We start from the raw sequence: 20,616 nt of genomic DNA, 5'->3' as shown, positions 1-20,616 counted from the left end.
AGCAGCAGCTTTCCTCCCATCCTTATTACTTCTGTGTACCACCAATAGCCCCGGATCTTTGTCAACCACTTCAGTCATAGCATGCATCCAACCTCCCCATGTTTGCCTAGATGGATGATTAATACTTTAAGCAAAAGGTCATAAAGGATTATTCTTATAGCCTTGTGCTCATCTGAGGCAGAACTCCCCTCCCTCCTTGCCCCTTCAAAAACAGCACAGAAAATTAAAAGGCTTAAAATGTATTTTAATAAGTTGATGTTGCATTTCTCAGAAAAACTCCAAAGGTATCAGGGACAAATCAATCATGGTACACCAATAAAAAATGCACAGCATAACTACCTAAGATAGGCAAAGCTAAGAGCTACTGCCTGACCTTCAGCATACAGCAACCCTATTCTCAAGATTGTACTAGGCCTATCAAGAAAAGCTGTGAACAGCAATATCATAGACACAAAAGGGCCATTTCTGAGTTGTCCTTACCCAAGAAAAAGATGGAGGCAAGTTTAACACAACAGTTTTTTTAAAGATACACTAAATGAAAATCTCTAAGAGAAAATGTCTTCCTTAGGACACAAAGGCATAATATATGGGATATAACAGAACCGTATGTATGTTGCCTGTGACCTCTGTGGACATCTGCCTGAATTCCCACCTGGGAGTGAATGGAGCAATGGGGCCAAGGTCATTGGGGGATGTTTGGTTTTTGTGGTATATGTGGCAATGTCTCTGGGATGGGGGGTGTAAGGACAAGAAAGCAAATAGAACAGGGTGGACAAAGAGTGGAATGATTAAGATTAATGGCCCTAACTGGATCCATTTTGTCATGGCTCCGCGGCCCTCAGGCTCTCAACAATCACATGGAACTTTAGGAATGCACCACACAGAACTGGTTAGTTAAAGGATATACCACACAGAACTGATTTGTTAAATATCGCCCCTCCCTTACCCTCTGCCTCCAGCATACTCCCTAGAGTACTACAGGCAGGGAAGACCTAACTATCGGGAGGAATCCCTAACACTTTTCCAGGGTAGAATTCACCTAGTACACTTTTCCAGGGTAGAATTCAACTAGTCCAAAAAGGGTCCTTCTTTTAAGGGTTTTGGGAAACTAGACACTGCAATTTTATTAGTATCGGCGACGTTTGTTTGGAGCAAATTCAGCTCCAGGAGCTGCACGGTTGAATGCAGGAGGGGTTCCACCAATTGCCCCAATTCCTTCCATTGTAGCAGCTTGGCCAAAGCGTTCAGTTGTTGGTGGGGTCTTCAAGAGAAAGAGAGCAATGTTATAATAGAACCTATGCCCTAGCTTCCCACCCATCTGTAGTCCCTCCCCGGAGGCCATTTCCACCCAACTATTCAAGGCTCCTGATGGTAGGGTTGACCAAGCCTGTTTAGAACTCTAGTGGCTATCCCTAAAAGGAAAGTAGCCTGAAATACAGTCCTACCCAACCATCCTACCTTTAACTTTTTATTCGTATTTCTACATGCTAAGCAATATTACATACTAAATTCCTAGGCTGGATAAGTGCTAGCCAAGTCCTTTTTCCTGAACCAGGTATATGGACGAGGGCAGGCCATCACTCTTCAGCAACCTTAAGCCTATCTAACTGAAACATTTTGACAGTAGAACTAAAACCACCTCAGGATTGTATGAGCCATAAAGCTTTTGGACTCACATCTATTTTATGTGATAATGCCTAGCCTTCGTTGCCTTCCCTCCAAAGAAGAACCTGTTCACCCAGGGTAGCAACTAAACAGTCAATCAAGACTACCCAGTCAGACAGTTATTTGCTTAACTCCTGGGTAAAATATAGTTTGAGACTGGGTTTGCACAAGACTCCAAACAAAGATCCTGAGGTAATATTTTATGGATAACAGTGATCCTAAAAACTGTTATCTGTAGCAAAATTGTGGCAGGCCCAGGGATCACGAAGGCAAAGTCTTTCCTCCTCCTATTACCATTTAGAGTTACTATAAGGCCCTGCAGTTTATTACCAATCCCAAGGTTCCATCTGGCATCATAGTGGCAGGTCCTGGAGGAGCTGGGGTACCAGCTGGCACAGGAGCAGGGGGCATAGCGCCTCTGTTGTTTATGCCCATAGCACCTAAAGCAGAGCAGTGTGATCAGTATAGGAGACAGAGATTGTCAGTCTTTTTCTATGCCGAAGGAAATAATTCAAGATCTCTGGGCTAAGACATGTTACCCTCCCACCAAAATGATGCTCCCAGAAATGTCAAGCCTCTTAAATTTGGACTAGGTAGGAGAAGCTACCTAGTTTACCAGAGACGAGACAAAAAAGGAAATCAGAGCCATTAACCCCTTAAGTCCTTACCTCCCATAGCCATCTGGCCCATTCGTATCTCCTGCTCTCTCTGAAAAACAAAAAATACTCAAGACAGTCCACGACAGCACTGCATTCATTCTACCACAATCCACTGAGGCCCACATACTAAGGGAAGTAGACAGTGATAACACATCCTAAGTGCACTGAGACCAAGCTGAGGAAGAACATCAACAACAGCTCCTTGAACTCATTACAGCTGTACAATGAATTCAAGATTAGAGCTACTAGGACACAAGTCAGAGTTTCCTATTAGGAACAGAAGGAAAGAGGAAAGAAAAGGAGAGACATAGCTGATTTCTTCTAGGGCTCCAACCTGTACAACTGCCAAGGACATCAGAAGACCAGTCAAGGCTGCTACAGGACTGGGTCTATCTGATCCTGCAGTCACTGAGTTTAAACAGCATACAATGGCCTCCCAGCTTTTCATCCTAAATTGCCTGTGAGGCAAGAAGAGCTCCTCTTCAAACCTTACCTTTCCTTCCTATGAATGCTTCTTTCTATAAGGAGTGTCATAGAATGGAAAAATTGGTCATAGCCTAGTGTGTTTTAATAGTCCTAATGGACAATTCATGATGAGTTTTTCATATCATGGGCACATGGGAGATAATACCGCATCAGGGAATGTTCCCTTGAATCCTTCCTGCTGTCGTCGCATCATTTCTTCTTGTTGCCGCCGCATCTCTTCCTCACGGCGCCTGCGCTCCTCTTCCTGCCTACAGAGAAGTCACCAATATATTTAAGCAGAGGCATTCCAAAACTCGAACAGATTATCTTAATAGGGGACTCAGCCAAGGAGATCAAGAGCCTACTGAAAACTATCATATCTCTCCAGGAAACTCACTGTTAAATGTGCCCAGCCCTAAAACAACCCAGATGTGTCCTTCAGGGAAAAAAGTTCTTTCCCAAAGGAGCCAGTCTCATAAGACCAGCACTCAGCTGCTTTCCTCTTTAGCGCAGTCCCAGGAATTCCTAGAATCATGGGTACCTGAAACATCTCCCATCTAAAGGGAGAACTTGAGAAGCAGCCAGGAAATATTTGCCAACATATTTACAAATGCATGAGGTAGCATGGTGGTAGGAAACAGGAGAGAGACATTACATTTTAAAGTTGTCAGATAAAAAGGGTTGGAGAAAAGAGTTACCTGAGCTCCAGCTGCTTTCGTTTTTGCACTTCTTGGTTGTGCAGCTCTTCCATCCTCCTAAGTTCTTCTTGACGCCTCATCAAATCTATGAAAACAACAGACTGATTGAGAGTATTCTTCATGATCCTCATATAGGCCCAGTAATTTTCCATAAAGATAGATCCAGAAAGCAAAGGGGCTATTTAATCCCTGAGTGGCCATCCGAGGTATCCAGATTCCAAAAATGAAATCAAACCTATTATTTCCTTCTCCACAGAATCCAGTATCCTCTGCCACATCTCCAAGCTCATTTGCCTACCAAGATCAACAAAATATTTCAGAGAATAAAAGTTGAAGTTTAGGCCTTTCTCTACTGATTGATAAAGAAACTCCTGAAAAAAGTTACTCTGTCCTTCTTCTAGTTATAAGACTTACAGGCCGATACTCACCCTGCCTCATTAGCATGACCTGGTGCTCATGGCGAGCAGCCTCCATCTCCATCTCCAGCTTCTCACGAGCTTCCTTAATGTTTCGGTCCACTTGGTCCTGCTGCTGCTTCTCCATCTCAATAAGTGCCTTCCAGCGCATGGCATACTCATACTCAAAGGAGCCAGGCTGTGCAAATCTGGGTGGCTGCTCTCGCTCCCTATACACAAGGTTCCTAGGTTACTAAAACTTTTGTCCAAGATTTTCCCAACGAAACACTACATTCCTCCCGAGGGCCAAGACGATGGCTGCCAGTGAACACATACAGCAAAGATGTGCCTCTTTTACACATCTCTTTACAAGCTTCTTTAAGAACAGGCAAACACCTAACAGGGAATCTATCAGGACCACATACTTGTGAAATTGCTGGTTCTTTATAACCAGCTTCTCTGGGAGTCCCTCTTCATCATCTAACTGGTCCATGGGCTCCACAGTCACAGGTCGAGGAAATCTGGGAGAGAGACGCTCAGTGTTAATCAAATTATACCGGCACAGTGAACTAGTTAGGGGTCAGGACTGGACAATTAAACATACTTCTGAAGGGGTTTTTATACCCAGTCGTAAGTAACCACGCCCTTTTAATGGCATTATGTGGAATCTGGGGTTGACAGGATACAGTCACGTTTCAGATCTCTGAATACAGTCTTTAAGTAGGTGGAGGACTTAAGTGCAGCCTTTATTTATTTATTTTTAAATTTTATTTATTTTTTTTGGCTGCATTGGGTCTTTGCTGCTGCGTATAGGCTTTCTCTAGTTGCGGTGAGCAGGGGCTACTCTTCGTTGTGGTGTGGGGGCTTCTCATCATGGTGGCTTCTCTTGTTGAAGAGCACTGGCTCTAGGCACACGGGCTTCAGTCGTTGTGGTGTGTGGGCTCAGTATTGTGGCGCATGGGCTTAGTTGCTCCGTGGCACGTGGGATCTTCCCGGACCAGGGATCAAACCCATGTCCCCTGTATTGCCAGGCAGATTCTTAACCACTGGGCCATCAGGGACGTTCCAAGTGCAGCCTTTATATATGGTATCTACAGAACTCAAGGTAACGACTTGGGGTAAATACTAAGAGAGATGCTACATGCACAAAACAACTTTTTAGAGTTCTAAAACTTCACCATAAGGGGAGACTTAACACTGATTAAATGACAACCTACTGAAAGACTGCAAAGGTTTATTTTTTAATCCTCATACCATTTCCATTAATTTAAGAGTACACTGAAAACTCTACTAGAGCTGAATTATATCAAAAGTCTTTAAATGAACACAGGAACATGGTTCTTAAAGGCTAGCTCCCCAGACCACAGAAGGAAGTAGCATTTAAGGTATGTTTCTGAAAATGACCCCTCACTCACGTGGTTAGCAGGAAGGAGCCTTCACTGCATCTGTCCAGAGCTTTCCGAGCCGCTGGCTTCCCTGAGAATTCAACAATGCCTTTTCCTGAGGGCCTTCCTCGATCATCCACAATGACTACAGCCCTCTCCACCTGGCCGAACACAGAAAAGGCTTCCTCCAGCAGTTCATTGGACACATACTGAGGAAGGTTTCGGACTGTAAGGGATGCACTATGGCAGGCAAAGCGCACACGCAGCTGCTTTCCACGGAGCGGCATGTTGTCCAGTTCCACTTTGGCAATCTCTGCTAGGGTTCGTGTTTCCTAGGAAGCAGAGGAAAGTCAGAATAACTCAGTTGGACAAAGATCACCTACACAGCCATCAAGAGCCTCAAGAAGAATAGCTCAATGTCTCCAAAAAAAAACCCAAAAAACCCTTGGCAACAAGCATACAAAGAAACATGGATAGAACTGGAAGAATGGAGTCAGGTGTTTCAGATAACTCTTTGGTTAGCCTAATTTCTCTGGTGGCCTTGCAATATATCAACTGGAAATTCTAGAGTTAATACCACTTACATGGTCACTGGTATCATAGGCTATTCTCTGAAGTGTTAACAGATCATCTGGACAAGAATGACCATCATAAAGCCTACCCTTAAAATACAGCAGCCAGAATTATTTTAATTTTTGCTAGCTACATACAAGTTTAACCAGAATCACTACGCCCTACAAGAGGCCTCTTTAGAACCACAGACCTTGATGGGACCCTCCACATTACTGAAGAGGAAGCTGAGCCCTAGAAAAAATGACTTGCCTATATAGTTAGTGGTAGATCTGGAATGAAGACTAGTTCTGACCGTAACATCCAGTGATCTTGCTAGCACATTATGTCCCTCATTTATGGAGCTAGATAATGCCCAGAAACGTTTCCCCCATGCACTTAAACAAATTTCCTAAATCAAATCAGATTTTTTAAAAGATCTACACTTAAAATTTTTTTTTAAATAGATACAAATAAAACTGTTCCCTCAACGTTTTGACGAACCTTAAGTGAGATAACATATGTGTAAGGGCTTTGGAAATAAATTATATAAACCTTGATCATTACTAAAATAAAAACCTTTTTTCATTTTTTTGGGAAAAAAGTCTAATTTATTAAAATATTTGTGGGGAGCAGTAAATAGAAGGGTAGAGATAAAACAAAATTAACTATGAGTTGATAGTTACTGAAGCTGGGTAACGAGTACATGCAAGTTCATTATACTATTCGCTCCACTTCTGTATGTTTAAAATTTCCGAATTAAAACAAAAGAAGTTCCAAAGGGCATACTTTATCCCCAGAGTCCTAGGCAAATAAACCTATGTTGTCCTTGAAACAAAACAAAAACCTATGAGGAAAAATTAAAATAAAATCTGCATTTTTGTCCTGTTCCACCAACTATAACTATAAGCTTTTAATATCATCTGAGAATTATTTCTACTGCCTAACTTTCCATATCCATCATTGCCCAGCTTCCCCACCTTTTAGAGCACACGCTCTAAAAGCCCACAGTTGCTCACCAAGCGGATAAAGCCAAAGCCCTTGTCCTTATGAATGAAGACTTCGCCTGCCTTCCCATATTTCTCAAATAGTTTCCTCATTTCCTCCTCAGTGATGTCAGGAGGAAGATTGCCCACAAAGAGCCGGCTACGCTGGGTGAAGGTCTTCTCTCCTGGTTTCCTAAAATTCTTCAGGTCAATAGTCAAGCCTTCATCTGAGAGAAGACACACAGTCACATTCTCAAAGAGTTACAACTGCCGCTAGATGGGCAATATAATTGCTGTAGAGAAGTCAAACACCATTTCCCAATGGAATCTATCCACTAACCACTTATCGGTAAATTGCACCTTAGAATGTGAAAGCAGTAGGCAGAGATCTGGGGAGACTTCTCAACAACTCTACTATGGGCCAGGAGCCACCCCGGACTAACTCAGAGACAGAAAGAGAAAATTAAGCAAGTCAAGGAGCCCTAGATCAGAAGGGATCAGATTTTTACATTTAAAACATAATTGTTCCATTTCCCAATCCCTCACTAATCTTCATAACCTTAACAGTTCCCATTCTTTCAGGCTTGGGGTAATGGAATGAAAAGAATGAGTTAGGGAAGAGTATTCTTTGTAGGAATCTCTGGAAATAAAAGAGGGTTGAGGTTGGTTGTAGTCTTAGAGGCACACAACAGGTGCTCAAAATTTGCTGAATGGATGGAAACATACCTTTAAAGACCTTTTACTCTGATTAAAAATGGGGTGGCACAGAGATTTCCCTGGTGGCACAGTGTACAGGACTCCGGGCTCCCAATGCAGGGGGCTCAGGTTTGATCCCTGGTCAGGGAACTAGATTCTACATGCATGCCAAGGCTGGGAGTTCGCATGCCACAACTGGGAAGCCTGCCTGCTGCAACTAAGACCCGGTGCAATCAAATAAATAAATAAATAATTTTTTAAAAAAATGGGGTGGCACAGGCCCCAAGATAAAAATATAATACTTAATACCAGATTTCTTCTCCATTAAGTCTTAAAGACCTTTTCTATATTTTCTCTATGTACTAGTCATCTGATGATTACCTCTAAGAACCAAGCTCTGAGGTAAAGCATGCAGCCATCTGTTTAGCAACAGAATGTGCCAATGCAGCAAAGCAACCTGTACTCAACTGCTATCCTACATGTCTGCTCCTTATTTCAGAGAATCAGCCTTTTTCTATCCTAAGTATTAAGAGGTAAATAGAGAAAAGAACAACAAAGGTGTGCTACAAAGGCCCATTACTTTATAATCCCAAGAATCTAATCTAAAAATCAAGAAACTATTCCCAAGAAGGGACCTATTTCTACCCCACTACCTAGCATGTACTCACTTTGGCTGCTGGCTTGTTGCCCATTTGCAGGTATTGGTGGAGGTGGTGGCTGCTGCTGTTGCTGCTGGTGGTGCTGCTGATGGTGATGCTGATGATGTTTCCTTGGAGTGTGGTTTTGTTTCTCCAAGTTAAAAGTTTTATTGCTCTGCATTTTTGCACCCTAAAAAGAAACGGTAGAAGGTCAAATACATTCAGTGCTAAGAGCACAATCAGCCATCTTCCTGATGACTTGTATGTCATTAATCACCTTTGGTATTATTTTTAACAAGTATGGCAAAGGAGTACAATTCAAAAATCTAAAAACCACCAGCACTAGCAGTTATGTTGTACATAGAAACTAGACAAGTACTAGATAAGAACAGCCTGCACTAGAATGACTTGAGGAAACTTCCAGTTCAGTAACTATGTGGATTAATAGGAAACTACTTTCCCAAAAGAATCTACTCCCTAAAAATTGGCCTTATCATAATATTAAAGCACACTTTAAAACGCAATGACTAAAACAGATTCTAGTTATCACAAGGACTAATAATAAGTCTTGTTCTTCTCTGGTACCTTGCAGTCCTAGCCTACAGTAGATACTATGGAATGAACAGCAGGAAAAGTATGGGCTGTGGAGTTAGATATACTTAGATTTGAAGCATGGTCCTAATACTTACTTACTAGCCATGTACTACTTAGTAAATTACTTCTGCACCAGTTTCTTAAGTTGTTATAAAGGGAATAATAAAAATACCTACCTCTCAAAGTAGCTATAAAGATTAATGAGTATGTGAAAACACTAGTTCTGTACTGGCATACAGTAAACACTTGGTAAATACTGCTATTAATCACAATGGAAAAATAAACGACTACCAAAGCAATAAAAGCAGCAAATACAAAATTATACAATCATAAAATCTTAAATTCTGTCATTTAAAAATCAACATAAGGGAGTTCCCTGGTGGCCTAATGGTTAGGATTCTGGGCTTTCACTACTGTAGCCTGAGTTAAATCCCTGGCTGGAGAACTGAGATCCCATAAGCCACACAGGTGTGGCCAAAAAAAAAAAAGCAGCGTAAGATTAAATGAAAACTCCTGGTATAATCCAGACTGAATACAAAAGTTGATGGTTTTAAAATGGAAATTTCCTAATGGATCAGGTTACCAAAGTGAGGACCATCTTCCTCATCCAAAGGCAGTTCTCCAGTAAATTAAAGGGCAAAATCAATCCTGAATCTTTTCCCCTCAACACAGGACCCTCCAGTCAGATTTAACTGAAGGAAAGATGCAGAAAAGGACCTTTTCCCTGAATACTCTATTATTAACATCATGATTCCTTTAAAATAAATTATATTCCTCAGACAAAAAAAATGTGACAAAGGCTTAATAACTGTTGATTTTGGATTATGGGTATATAAGAATACTTCTATGTGTATAAAAACTTTCTAATACATTTTATATCATATCCCACCAAAACTGAAAACATCAATGCAATTAAGTTCTGTATCCAAAAGTTGTTTCATAAGACAATAGATAACAAGAGCTATCAAGATGTTCCTATTCTTTTAACTCAGGAATTCTACTTCCAGTAATTTATCCTAAGAATATCATTTTAAAATTTAAAACTACATCCAAGAAATACTCACTGTTATGGGCTTTCTGGTAACAAAAATGATAAAAATGACTTAGGTACCCAAAATTAGAGGCAGTGTTTTTAATAAATTGTGGTACATCTATACAACGGAATGTTACATGGCATTAAAAATTATAAAGACCATGTAAACATGAAAAATGTTTGATGCTTTAAGAGGGGAAGTGTTTTTTTAAATGCATGAATGTAGATAAGAAACAGAAGGTGGGCAAAAATGCAATCTGTCCTGCTTGTAAACTGATAATTTTTTTACTAATTTTTTAAACTAATTCATTCAACAAATATTCACTGAATGCTTACTATTTGCTAGGCACTATTCTAGGTGCTTGGGATGCCTCAATGAACAAAGCAGATTCTTGCCTTCAGCAGTGATAGCCTTCCAGTGAGAGAAAACAATATATATAATAATTAAATTACACAGTACTTAAGAAGAGGTTAAGTGTAGGGGAAAATAAAGAAAAGGGGGTGGAGGGAGGGAAAAAATGGACAGGGAGTGGAAGGGGGAAGATTGCAATTTTAAATAGACCTGTGAGGTTAGCCTCACTATAAACCTGACATTCAAGCCAAGACTTGAATTCTCAATTTGTATCATTTCATCAATCTTTTGTTTCTCATTAATAAGGTACAAAATACATCTTTAACATAGAAAACGTAGAAATAAAAATAAAGAGAACCCCAAAGACCCACCACTACAAAAGTCACTGTTAACATTTTGGTATACCCTTTCAGTCACTGATTTATACATTTGTATGTATTCTAAATGGTATATTCCATGTCACTAAATCTTCTACATTTACTGTTAGCAGACAAAGTATTCAGCTGTCAACCAAGCCCCTATTGTGTTGGGACACTTGGGCTGTTTCTAACTTTTCACCATTATAAACAATGCTCACAGCTAAATCTTGGGGCACCTCCATGACTAAATATTCCTCCCACAATTTCCATTTTTGCTTATTTACCTTCAAAACATACACTATCATTTCAAAACTGCAATCATAAATGCATTGTTGTATATTCACCCTTTCCCCATTTCTATAGTGTCAACTTAATTATACTTGTTAATGGCTACATAAAGTCCAATTGGATGTACACTAATTTACTAAACTACTCCCTATGAGACATTTAGGCTGTTTTCAGCTTTTTCCTATTACAATGCTGAAATAAATACCTTCTTGCTTATAGCTTTCTGTTTATTTCCTTAGGATAAATTCTTAAAAATAGAATAATTAAATGCCTTTGTGACTCTTGCCACATAGTGTAACAACTTTAAGCACCATGAATAAGTGTACCAGTTTCACAGCAAATGGGATACCTTAAAAAATGTTTTTAAAAACAAGATATAAAAGTAGGAAATTAAAACACAAAATTTAAAGTCTACTCCAGCTACAGGTGAGGATAGGTAAGTGGGCATTAGAACCAGATCTTTTCCTATTTGAATCCCATGAATCAAACACCTCCATTCCCCTGACCCCAAAGTGACCTACAGCAGAAACTTGAATTATCCACAGCCATTTCTCCAACTAGTTCTTACCTCTGGCTAGAATCCAAGGAGCCTCTTTTTTTTTCCTCCAGCCTTTAACATAAGAGTCAGTGGCCACAGCCTCAATACCCTGCATCCCATTCAGGAACCCACAATGTATATGTTAACAGAAATCCTTATAGCGATCCACTCAAAACTGAAATATTAAAAACTATATTTACATCCTAACCACACCTCACCACTCCATTTCAAAAAAAGCCATTTTACAACTTAGTAGAAATGATCTTGAGCACTGGGATGTCCTAAACCATTTAGAATTACTTCAAGGGAGGTTATTTTTGGTTTTAGAAAGTGTAGCCTGGTAGTTAAGATGATAATACCAGGTATTTATTGACCACTATATGTCAGGCACTGTGCTAAGTCCGTATTATCTCATTTAATGCTCATAACTATCATTCTTCTGAATAAGAAAACTGATGCACATCCAAGGTCACACAAAAATGTGATGGAGCATGGAGTAGTACTCAGGTCTGTTGAACTCTAAAGCTCATACTCATCCCTATGCTACAAACTGTGTAATCAAGCTCACCTTGATTTTAGAGTTCAGAATCCAAAAAACTTACTAAAATGTCACTTAACTTCTGAGCCTCAGTTTCTTCACCTGTAACATCTATCTCACAGGGCTGGTTATTTTGACTAAATGAGGTTACTTGTTCCTGCTGGCAACCACTACCCTTATTTCTACATATGGTGGGTACTCCAGTTAGACAAATGTCATCAATTACATTCTTCCCCTGCTCTTCTGCATTCTAGCAAAAATATTTTTACAACCAAACTGCCTACCTTTTTGTGTTGAATAAATGTCTCCATACTGCCAATCTTTATAATCTTTCCCTTCAGTTTTTTATTTCCCAAGCAGGCATTCAACGGTGAACACTAAATATTGTATAAATCACCTAAAACAGTGCCCACAAAGTAGCAAGTAGTCAGTAAGTGTTGTCCCTATAATGTACTTCTGATGATGACCACCAATATAATTTGTAAGTATGTGCAGGTATCTTGGTAATAAATTCACTGCCCCCTAACCATGGGCCTCTGAGAAAAGAACAAAGCATAAAGATCGTTACTAAGGATTTCTGTCTACTTATCTGCCCTTAAGTCTAACCCTGATGGACTTTCTTGAGAGAAAACACATATTTATGTTAGAAAAACTGGTGCTATTTGCAACACAACTGCACAAATGTTGTTCAGGTACAGACCAAACACTACATCACATATATCTGAAATCTAAATAAATGTCCCCTTAATTTTCAGGAAAAGGATCAACTTTTTAAGTGGAAACTGTGGGGGTAAATCTAGTAAAAGTCTACCAGACGGAGATGGCTGCCTGGATGTGGACCAGCCTGAAAGCTGTAGGAGGCACTGGCATGGTAAGGTCCTTTCCTAAGAGTCTCTTAAGACCTTTAGTAATAAGAAGTCGGACAAAGAAACAATGTAAGTGCAACCAGCACCCTCCCATTAGAGTTGCCAGACGTATCAAATAAAAACACACTACAGTTAAATTTGAATTTCAGGTGTTAAAAAATGAATGATTTTTAGTATAAGTCCCATGCAACGTATACTAAAAAATAATCTGTTGCCTACGTGAAATTCAAATCTAACGGGGTGTCCTGTATTTCATCTGGCAACTCTACCCCCTACACCTACCTCAACTTCCACCGAAGATAGCAAAGTGCCTCCCAGTCCTCTCTAACCTCGACTTCTCTGTTAAGAACACAAAGAAAAGCATCAACTTACGACAATAATTTTTCCAAATGTAAAATACCCGATAGAAAATCCATAACATTCATTTTCATTTTAAAAAGTGATGTCATAGATGGATCGAGTAGCTAGGCAACAAGACCAAAAAAAAAAAAAAAAAAAAGCCTCCAGGAACCTGCCTAGGAAAGCGGCGAGGTCTGGACTAGCAGATGAACTTCCCAGCTAAGAGTTTCTACAAAAAAATATCGCTGGGAGGGGGGGCGCTTTCTCCTCCGGAATTAATGGCCTCAAGAGGTCGAGAGGAGGAGCACCCGACAAAGCGCCTCCTCCTGCAGCCGCGACTTCAGGGCTCTCGGATAATAGACCCCACACCCTCAGGCCCAGGTCGGCTCAACGGCCGGGGAACTTACTGACAGGGCTCAGATTCCAAGATGTGTCGCACAAAGAAAAGAGGCGGGAAGGGAAACGGGAACCAGGTTAAAGCCGAAGGCGAGGCGAGGGGAGAGCGATGGGCCTCCGCGGGTGGGCTGAGGAGGCCGTGTGGCGGCGGGGACAAGGCCTCAAGGGGCCTCGGAACGAACGGCCCAACTCCCTCCAAACCCAGCCTCGCTCTCGCCTCTATCTTCACCGACTGTCGCGAAAAATCCTACTCCCCTCTCGAACAAGAACTAAGTCGTCCCCAAACTCACCCTCTACCGACTGTTTCCTCCTCAGAGTAAAGGCGACGCTACACGGCCTCCACCGTCCCGAGAAAAGAGCGCGCGACCGCCGGAAACCAGACGACGGAGCTCTGTGGCTCCCAAGGGCTACAAAGTGGCGTTCTCTATTGGTTATCTTACCTGCCAATCAACGTTTATCTCCAGAGGCGGAATCGGTTTTCCACGATTTCTTCGATCTTATTGGCTACCGAATGCGAAAGACTTGAGTTCGTGTGAACGACAGTTGGGGACAAAGAACGAGGCTTTGTACCGAGTGCGCATGCGCAAGTTGCGTCCGCTAGAGGCGGAAAAGGAAGGGGGGGAGGGGGATAAAGGGTTGGAAGGAGAGGCATCAACGGACTGACTGAAAGACCGAAAGACCAAGTGATGGGAGGGGGAAAGGAGAGGGGAAAAAACGGGGAGAGGAAAGTGGAAAGAGAGTGAAACAGAAGGGGAGAAAATGTGCGCGTAGGCGTGCTCTGAGAATTCCTGCACTGCGCCTGTACAAGAAGCTAGAGTAACAATGTCATTGTATTCAGTGTAGTAGATCTAGACTTTTCCTACTGAAAAAATGCCCCGCCATGTTTCTTTTTTCACACTTCCTCATTAGGGCTTGCACTCTGACACTCCTTACTTAATCTGATTTTCTAGTTGCTTCTCCTGCTGCCGGGTTTACTCCTAAAGCCCAGCTGAAATAGTCATCACTATGGCTATGGTTATAGAAAGGGATGGGGGAGGGGGGATCGATACTTTAGTCTCTGTGTGATTACAAAGAACTGTAACCAGTACCCTCATTTCCATGGTAACCAGGGAACCCAGCAGTCCAAACATCACTATTCTCATGATTTACAGAGAGACTCAACAGGTGTCATCATTGCCATGGATACATTGTAGGCCTCCAGATCAGACTGATTCTATATTCCAAAGGATGTCAATTAGGTAATCACCTTCATTTTTCAGTAACGCCTAACTAGCCCTGTGGTTAATCAAGGGCTACAACACTCAAGTGATAGGTGTTTGTAGTTAATTCCCACTAATTAACTAATTCACACTCAAGGTTTCAGGGTGTTCCAACTGGCTCCACCTTATGTGGGGACACAGTGATCTAGAGCCTGTCTAGAACCTTCTGCAATGACAGAAATGCTCTATATCTTCTCTGTTCAGTACAGTAGCTACCGGCCATATGTGGCCATTGAGGGCTTGAAATATGATGAGTGCAAGTGAGGAACTGAATTGTTAATTCCATTTCATTTTAATTAGCTAAAATTAAGTAGTCACATATGGCTAGTGGCTACCATATTGGACATATCTAGACCAATGGAATTGTTATTTTTGAGAATAAATAACACCTCTATTATGAAAAAAGAATTCCTCTATTCTGAAAAAGCCATTTTTTCTTGCTTACAGAAAAAAAAATCAAACAATACCCAAAAGTAAAAAGAGAAAAGTCTCTCCCTCTATTCATCCCAGTGATTACAATTATGACATTATTGCATTTCTATTTTCTATGTTTGTACTGTCCTGGTCAAAGGGAAAACTTCATACCTTTTTATACATGTAGGATTAAGCTATACATATTTTTCTGAGCCATGACTTTCTCACTTAAAATACTTTAGCTATCTTTCCATATAAATGCATAAACATCTATGAGGACTTTTCATATCTAATATTTTAGAGACTCCAGCATGATGGTTTCTAGTATTTCTGTTAAGTGAAAAAATACATAGTTACAAAAAAGCTACTACGGGACTTCCCTGGTGGCGCAGTGGTTAAGAATCTGCCTGCCAATGCAGGGGACACGGGTTTGTGCCCTGGTCCAGGAAGATCCCACATGCCGTGGAGCAACTAAGCCTGTATGCCACAACTACTGAGCCTGCATGCCACAACTACTGAAGCCCACACGCTACAACTACTGAAGCCTGCACGCATAGAGCCCATGCTCAGCAACAAGAGAAGCCACTGCAATGAGAAGCCTGCACACCACAACAAAGAGTAGACCCCGCTCGCCGCAACTAGAGAAAGCCCACGTGCAGCAACGAGACCCAATGCAGCCACAAATAAATAAATAAAGCTACTATGGATTCAATACCATTTTAATGAACTTATACTTTGTTAATCACGACAGCTGTTTACACCATTGAAAAACTAAAATAACAAATGAAAAGAAAAATTGTACTTTTGTGTAGCTCCTCAAGGCAATCACAACATAAGCAGAGAAATGTTAATGTAAACAAATAACTTCAATACTGTAGGCAAATAAAATAATAGTATCATATTAGAGGTAAAGGTAGCTCTGCTTGAGTGGATCAAGAATGCCTTCACAGAAAAGAGCACCTTTGAATTGGGTCTTAACTAAGAAGTTGAAGTCAGAGAGATCAGTGTGCAAAGGGTCAGAGACAGAATGACCTATGTTTTAGGTAATTTGTCATGGCTGAAGAGAAGTGGGGCGGCTGAGTGACAGGAAATTAGCCTAGAGAGATAGACATAGGCCAAACAATTAAGGGCCTGTGCCATGCTTAGAATTTTTTACTTTAATCTGTAGGTGATGGAGAGATATTGAAGGGTTTTGTAAAAATAATGGGTTTTTTTTCTGATTTTAAAAGTAATATATACTTATTGAAGGAAACATTCAAAATACACAGAAGTATATTGGGCTTCCCTGGTGGCACAGTGGTTAAGAAAAAGAGAATAACTTCCGGGTTAAATTCCCTGAGAGCCTTATCAACAAGGTGTTGAATTTTTTTTAAACTAGTCCCTTATCAGCTCTGTAGATGTGGTCCATGAGTTTTGGTGGACGTGTTTTCATGCCTTCTTTTAAAAGCAAAATAAAGTTAGTCCCTTCTGGCCACTGTTAACTTCCACTGAGAGGCTATAAAAGTGCTAGCAACTACAGATACTTTTTTAATGTGCACTGACTGAAATCCCAAAGAATAGCAAGCCCTTATTTTATGAGGCTTTCACTGATGCTGGGTGTGCCCCCACCAGATGCACACTTTATGTTATGAACAAGATCCTTTGCCTGGTGTGGATTCATTGCGAATCTATGCTAGGAAAAAAAAGATACCACTGGAAAATGCATTGAGGAAGTCAGCTGAGAATAATATACTCATACTTATGGTTTTTCTTTTCATTACTACTCAGTACACTGAAGCATATTGTTCATGTTGAGGACGAGTAGATTGGTAAAGAGAATGAATTAAAAGACATTTATAGGTCTCATATTTTATCACTGGTAAATTATCTCTGTTTAAAATCATATGCTTTGTGGCCACCTTGAGGGGTGGGATAGGGAGGGTAGGAGGGAGACGCAAGAGGGAGGAGATATGGGGATATATGTATATGTATAGCTGATTCACTTTGTTATACAGCAGAAACTAACATACCATTATAAAGCAATTATACTCCAACAGAGATGTTAAAAGAAATCATATGATTTCATGAAACAGATTGCTTTTTTTTTTTTTTTTTTGCAGTATGTGGGCCTCTCGCTGTTGTGGCCTCTCCTGTTGCGGAACACAGGCTCCGGACACGCAGGCTCAGCGGCCATGGCTCACGGGCCTAGCCGCTCCACTGCACGTGGGATCTTCCCGGACCAGGGCATCAACCCATGTCCCCTGCATCAGCAGGCGGACTCTCAACCACTGTGCCACCAGGGAAGCCCCACAGATTGTTTTTTTTGTCTCCTTTTTTTAAGTTTTATTTTTAAAAATAAATTTATTTATTTATTTTTGGCTGCCTTGGGTCTTCGTTGCTGCCTGTCGATTTTCTCTAGTTGTGGTGAACGGAGGCTACTCTTCGTTGAGGAGGGGGGGCTTCTCATTGCGGTGGCTTCTCTTGTTGTGGAGCATGGGCTCTAGGCACACAGGCTTCAGTAGTTGTGGCACGTGGGCTCAGTAGTTGTGGCTCGCGGGCTCTAGCGCACAGGCACTGTAGTTGTGGCGCATGGGCTTAGTCGCTTCATGGCATGTGGGATCTTCCCGGACCAGGGATCGAATCCGTGTCCCCTGCATTGGCAGGCAGATTCTTAACCACTGTGCCACCGGGGAAGTCCTGCCTCTCTCTTATAACAACACTTGTCATTATATTTAGGGACCACCTGGAAAATCTCCACATCTTAAGATCCTTAACCTGGGATTGCCCTGGTGGTCCACCAGTTAAGACTCCATGCTCAGTGCAGGGGACCCGAGTTCGATCCCTGGTCAGGGAAGTAGATCCTGCATGCCACAACTAAAGATCCCGCACGTGGCAATGAAGAGCCCACATCCCACAACTAAGACCCGGTGCGGCCAAAAGATAAATATTTTAAAAAAAGATCCTTAACTTAATCACATCTGCAAAGTCCTACTTTTTTTTGCCATATAAGGTAACATTCACAGGCTCTAGGAATTAGGACATGGATATCTTTTCTTTTTTGGGGGGGGGCGAGTATTACTCAGCTTACCACGATCACCCTGGCAACAGTATGTAGAAAAGATTGGAGGAGATAAGCTAGAAGATAAGGATACTGGCTAGAATACAATCATAATAATTTCAGGTGAGGGACTTCCCTGGTGGCGCAGTGGTTAAGAATCAGTCTGCCAATGCAGGGGACATGGGTTCGAGCTGTGATCCGGGAAGATCCCACATGCCACAGAGCAACTAAGCCCGTGTGCCACAACTACTGAGCCTGTGCTCTAGGGCCTGCGAGCCACAACTACTGAGCCCACGCGCCTAGAGCCCGTGCTCCGCAACCAGAGAAGCCACCACTTTGAGAAGCCCAGGCACCACAACAAAGAGTAGCCCCCACTCGCCACAACTAGAGAAAGCCCGCGCACAGCAACGAAGGCCCAACGCAACCAAAACTAAAAACTAAATAAATTTATAATAAATAAATAAAATAAAATAATAATAATTTCAGGTGAAAGGTGGGGAAGGCCTGAACCAAGACAGTGGTTGTAGGGATAGAGAAGAGGAAACCAAATCTAAATTATTAGAAGGTAGGATCAAGGGGACTTAATCAATTAAACGTAGGCGGTAAGGAGTAGAAGACTAGAATGATTTGAACGTTTCTGGTTTGGGTGCCTGGTTGTTTGGTTATAACCAGGATAGGAAATAGAGGCAGAGGGTAAGTCAATTAGTGCATTTTGGTTTAAGCTGAGAGGAGTCAGCCAAGCAACAGACGAAAAGGGTCAAAGCAAGGCTCTGAGAGGTCAATTTTTTTTCTAATTATCATTATCAATCACATAATACTTACTGAATATTTTCAAGATACTGAACATAATAATACGGGGTTTTTCAGTACTAAGGATGACTTCTGTCCTCAATAAATTACCAAGTAACTAGATAAACAGGTAACATCAATCAAAAAAAAAAAACAAACAAAAAGGGAATGGCCTAGTGTACAAGAACTATAAGTGGATACCACCTGTATTCAACATTGTACTAGAGGTTCTAGCCAGGGTAATTGGCAAGAGAAAGCAATAAAAGGTATCCAAAATGGAAAGGAAGAAGTAAAACTATCTCTACTTGTAGATGACATGATCTTGTATACAGAAAATCCTAAGGAATCCACTAAAAAAAGATTAGAACTAATAAATGAGTTCAGCAGGGTTGCAGGATACAAGATCAATATACAAATGTCAATTGAATTCCTATTTACTTGCAATGAACAATTTGAAAATGAAATTAAGAAACAATTCTATTTACAATAACATGAAAAAGAATAAAATGCTTAGGGACAAACTTAACAAAAGAATGCAAAAATATAATCTGAAAACTATAAAACATTGTTGGAAGAAATTAAAGAAGAGCTAAATAAATGGACTTTGATTAATCAAATAAGTGTTAGCAAGGATGTGGAGAAACTGGAACTCTGCTGGTGGGAATATAAAATAGTGCAGCTACTTTGGAAGACAATTTGGCAGTTCCTCAAACAATTAAACATAAAGTTACCTTTTGATCCAGAAATGCCACTCCCAGTTATCTTTTTGTGTTTTTTTTTGGCTGCATTTGGTCTTCGTTGCTGCACGCGGGCCTTCTCTAGTTGCGACGAGTGGGGGCTACTCTTCGTTGAGGTGCGTGGGCTTCTCACTGCAGTGGCTTCTCTTGTTGCGGAGCATGGGCTCTAGGTGCGTGGGCTCCGTAGTCGCAGCGCGCAGGGCTCTAGGGTGCACGGGCTTAGTTGCGCCACGGCACGTAGGATCTTCCCAGACCAGGGCTCAAACCCATGTCCCCTGCATTGGCAGGCGGATTCTTAACCACTGCACCACCAGGGAAGTCCCAACTCCCAGTTACCTACCCAAGAGAACTGAAAACGTGTTCACATAAAAGCTTGTAAAAGTGAATGTTTATAGCAGCGTTATTCATAATAGCCAAAAGGTACATCAACTGATGAATGGTTAAGCAAATACGGTATATCTGTACAATGGGATATTATTCAGTCATAAAAAAGTAATGAAGTTCTGATACATGCTACAACATGGATGAATCTTGAAAACATGCTAAGTGGAAAAAGCCAGTCACAAAAGACCACATATTATATGATTCTATTTATATGAAATGTTCAGAATAGGGGAATCTATGGAGAAAAGAAGTAGAACAGCGCTTGCATAAAGCTTTGGGAGATGGAGAGATGGGGGAAGATAGCTAAAGGGTACAAGGTTTCTTTTTAAAATGATGAAAATGTAAAATCGACTGTGGTCATTAATGGTTGCACCTATCTGTGAATATACTAAAATCCATTAAGTTGTATACTTTAAATGGGCAAATTGTATAGTATATGAATTCTATCTCAATAAAGCTCTTATTAAAAAAAAAGAAAGTATAAGTGGGACCTAAAGAAGTAATAATAACCTAAGTTGATTTCCCAAGGGACAGCACCGTAGCAGAAAGTCCTGTAG

The 20,616-nt window shown here is 41.1% G+C and overlaps 1 protein-coding gene across 2 annotated transcripts; it reads right to left on the bottom strand.

Moving 5' to 3' along the window:
• Positions 1-223: 223 nt before the first annotated feature.
• NONO (non-POU domain containing octamer binding) lies at positions 224-13,831 on the bottom strand. Of its 2 annotated transcripts, none has more exons than XM_065900362.1 (12): positions 13,730-13,831; positions 8,167-8,326; positions 6,836-7,029; positions 5,298-5,599; positions 4,308-4,403; positions 3,916-4,112; positions 3,488-3,572; positions 2,956-3,058; positions 2,334-2,373; positions 1,996-2,105; positions 1,049-1,261; positions 224-1,018 (listed from the first exon to the last, which is right to left on the bottom strand). In XM_065900362.1, exons 2-11 carry the CDS (start codon positions 8,315-8,317, stop codon positions 1,127-1,129), a joined length of 1,413 nt encoding a protein of 470 aa, XP_065756434.1. In that variant the 5' UTR covers positions 8,318-8,326; positions 13,730-13,831; the 3' UTR covers positions 224-1,018; positions 1,049-1,126. The 2 variants fall into 2 exon arrangements, with proteins under 2 accessions (XP_065756434.1, XP_065756435.1); XM_065900363.1 differs by having other exon boundaries at positions 6,836-7,023; positions 13,730-13,798.
• Between the last annotated feature and the right edge of the window lie 6,785 nt (positions 13,832-20,616).

The sequence above is a fragment of the Phocoena phocoena genome, chromosome X, assembly GCF_963924675.1.
Source record: "Phocoena phocoena chromosome X, mPhoPho1.1, whole genome shotgun sequence".
Taxonomy (NCBI): Eukaryota; Metazoa; Chordata; class Mammalia; order Artiodactyla; family Phocoenidae; genus Phocoena; species Phocoena phocoena.
Note: the sequence above shows the minus strand (reverse complement) of the source record. Positions and strands in the feature narration are given on the sequence as shown.

What these genes read in the sequence shown, in the direction of transcription:
- NONO (XM_065900362.1), bottom strand. Translation starts at nt 8,317, where the DNA reads ATGCAGAGCAATAAAACTTTTAACTTGGAGAAACAAAACCACACTCCA. An exon ending in GCTTTGGCTTTATCCGCTTG is followed by an intron (nt 5,600 to 6,835) that starts GTGAGCAACTGT and finishes TCTGCTTCCTAG; the next exon opens with GAAACACGAACCCTAGCAGA. An exon ending in CGAAAGCAGCTGGAGCTCAG is followed by an intron (nt 3,059 to 3,487) that starts GTAACTCTTTTC and finishes ACTTCTCTGTAG; the next exon opens with GCAGGAAGAGGAGCGCAGGC.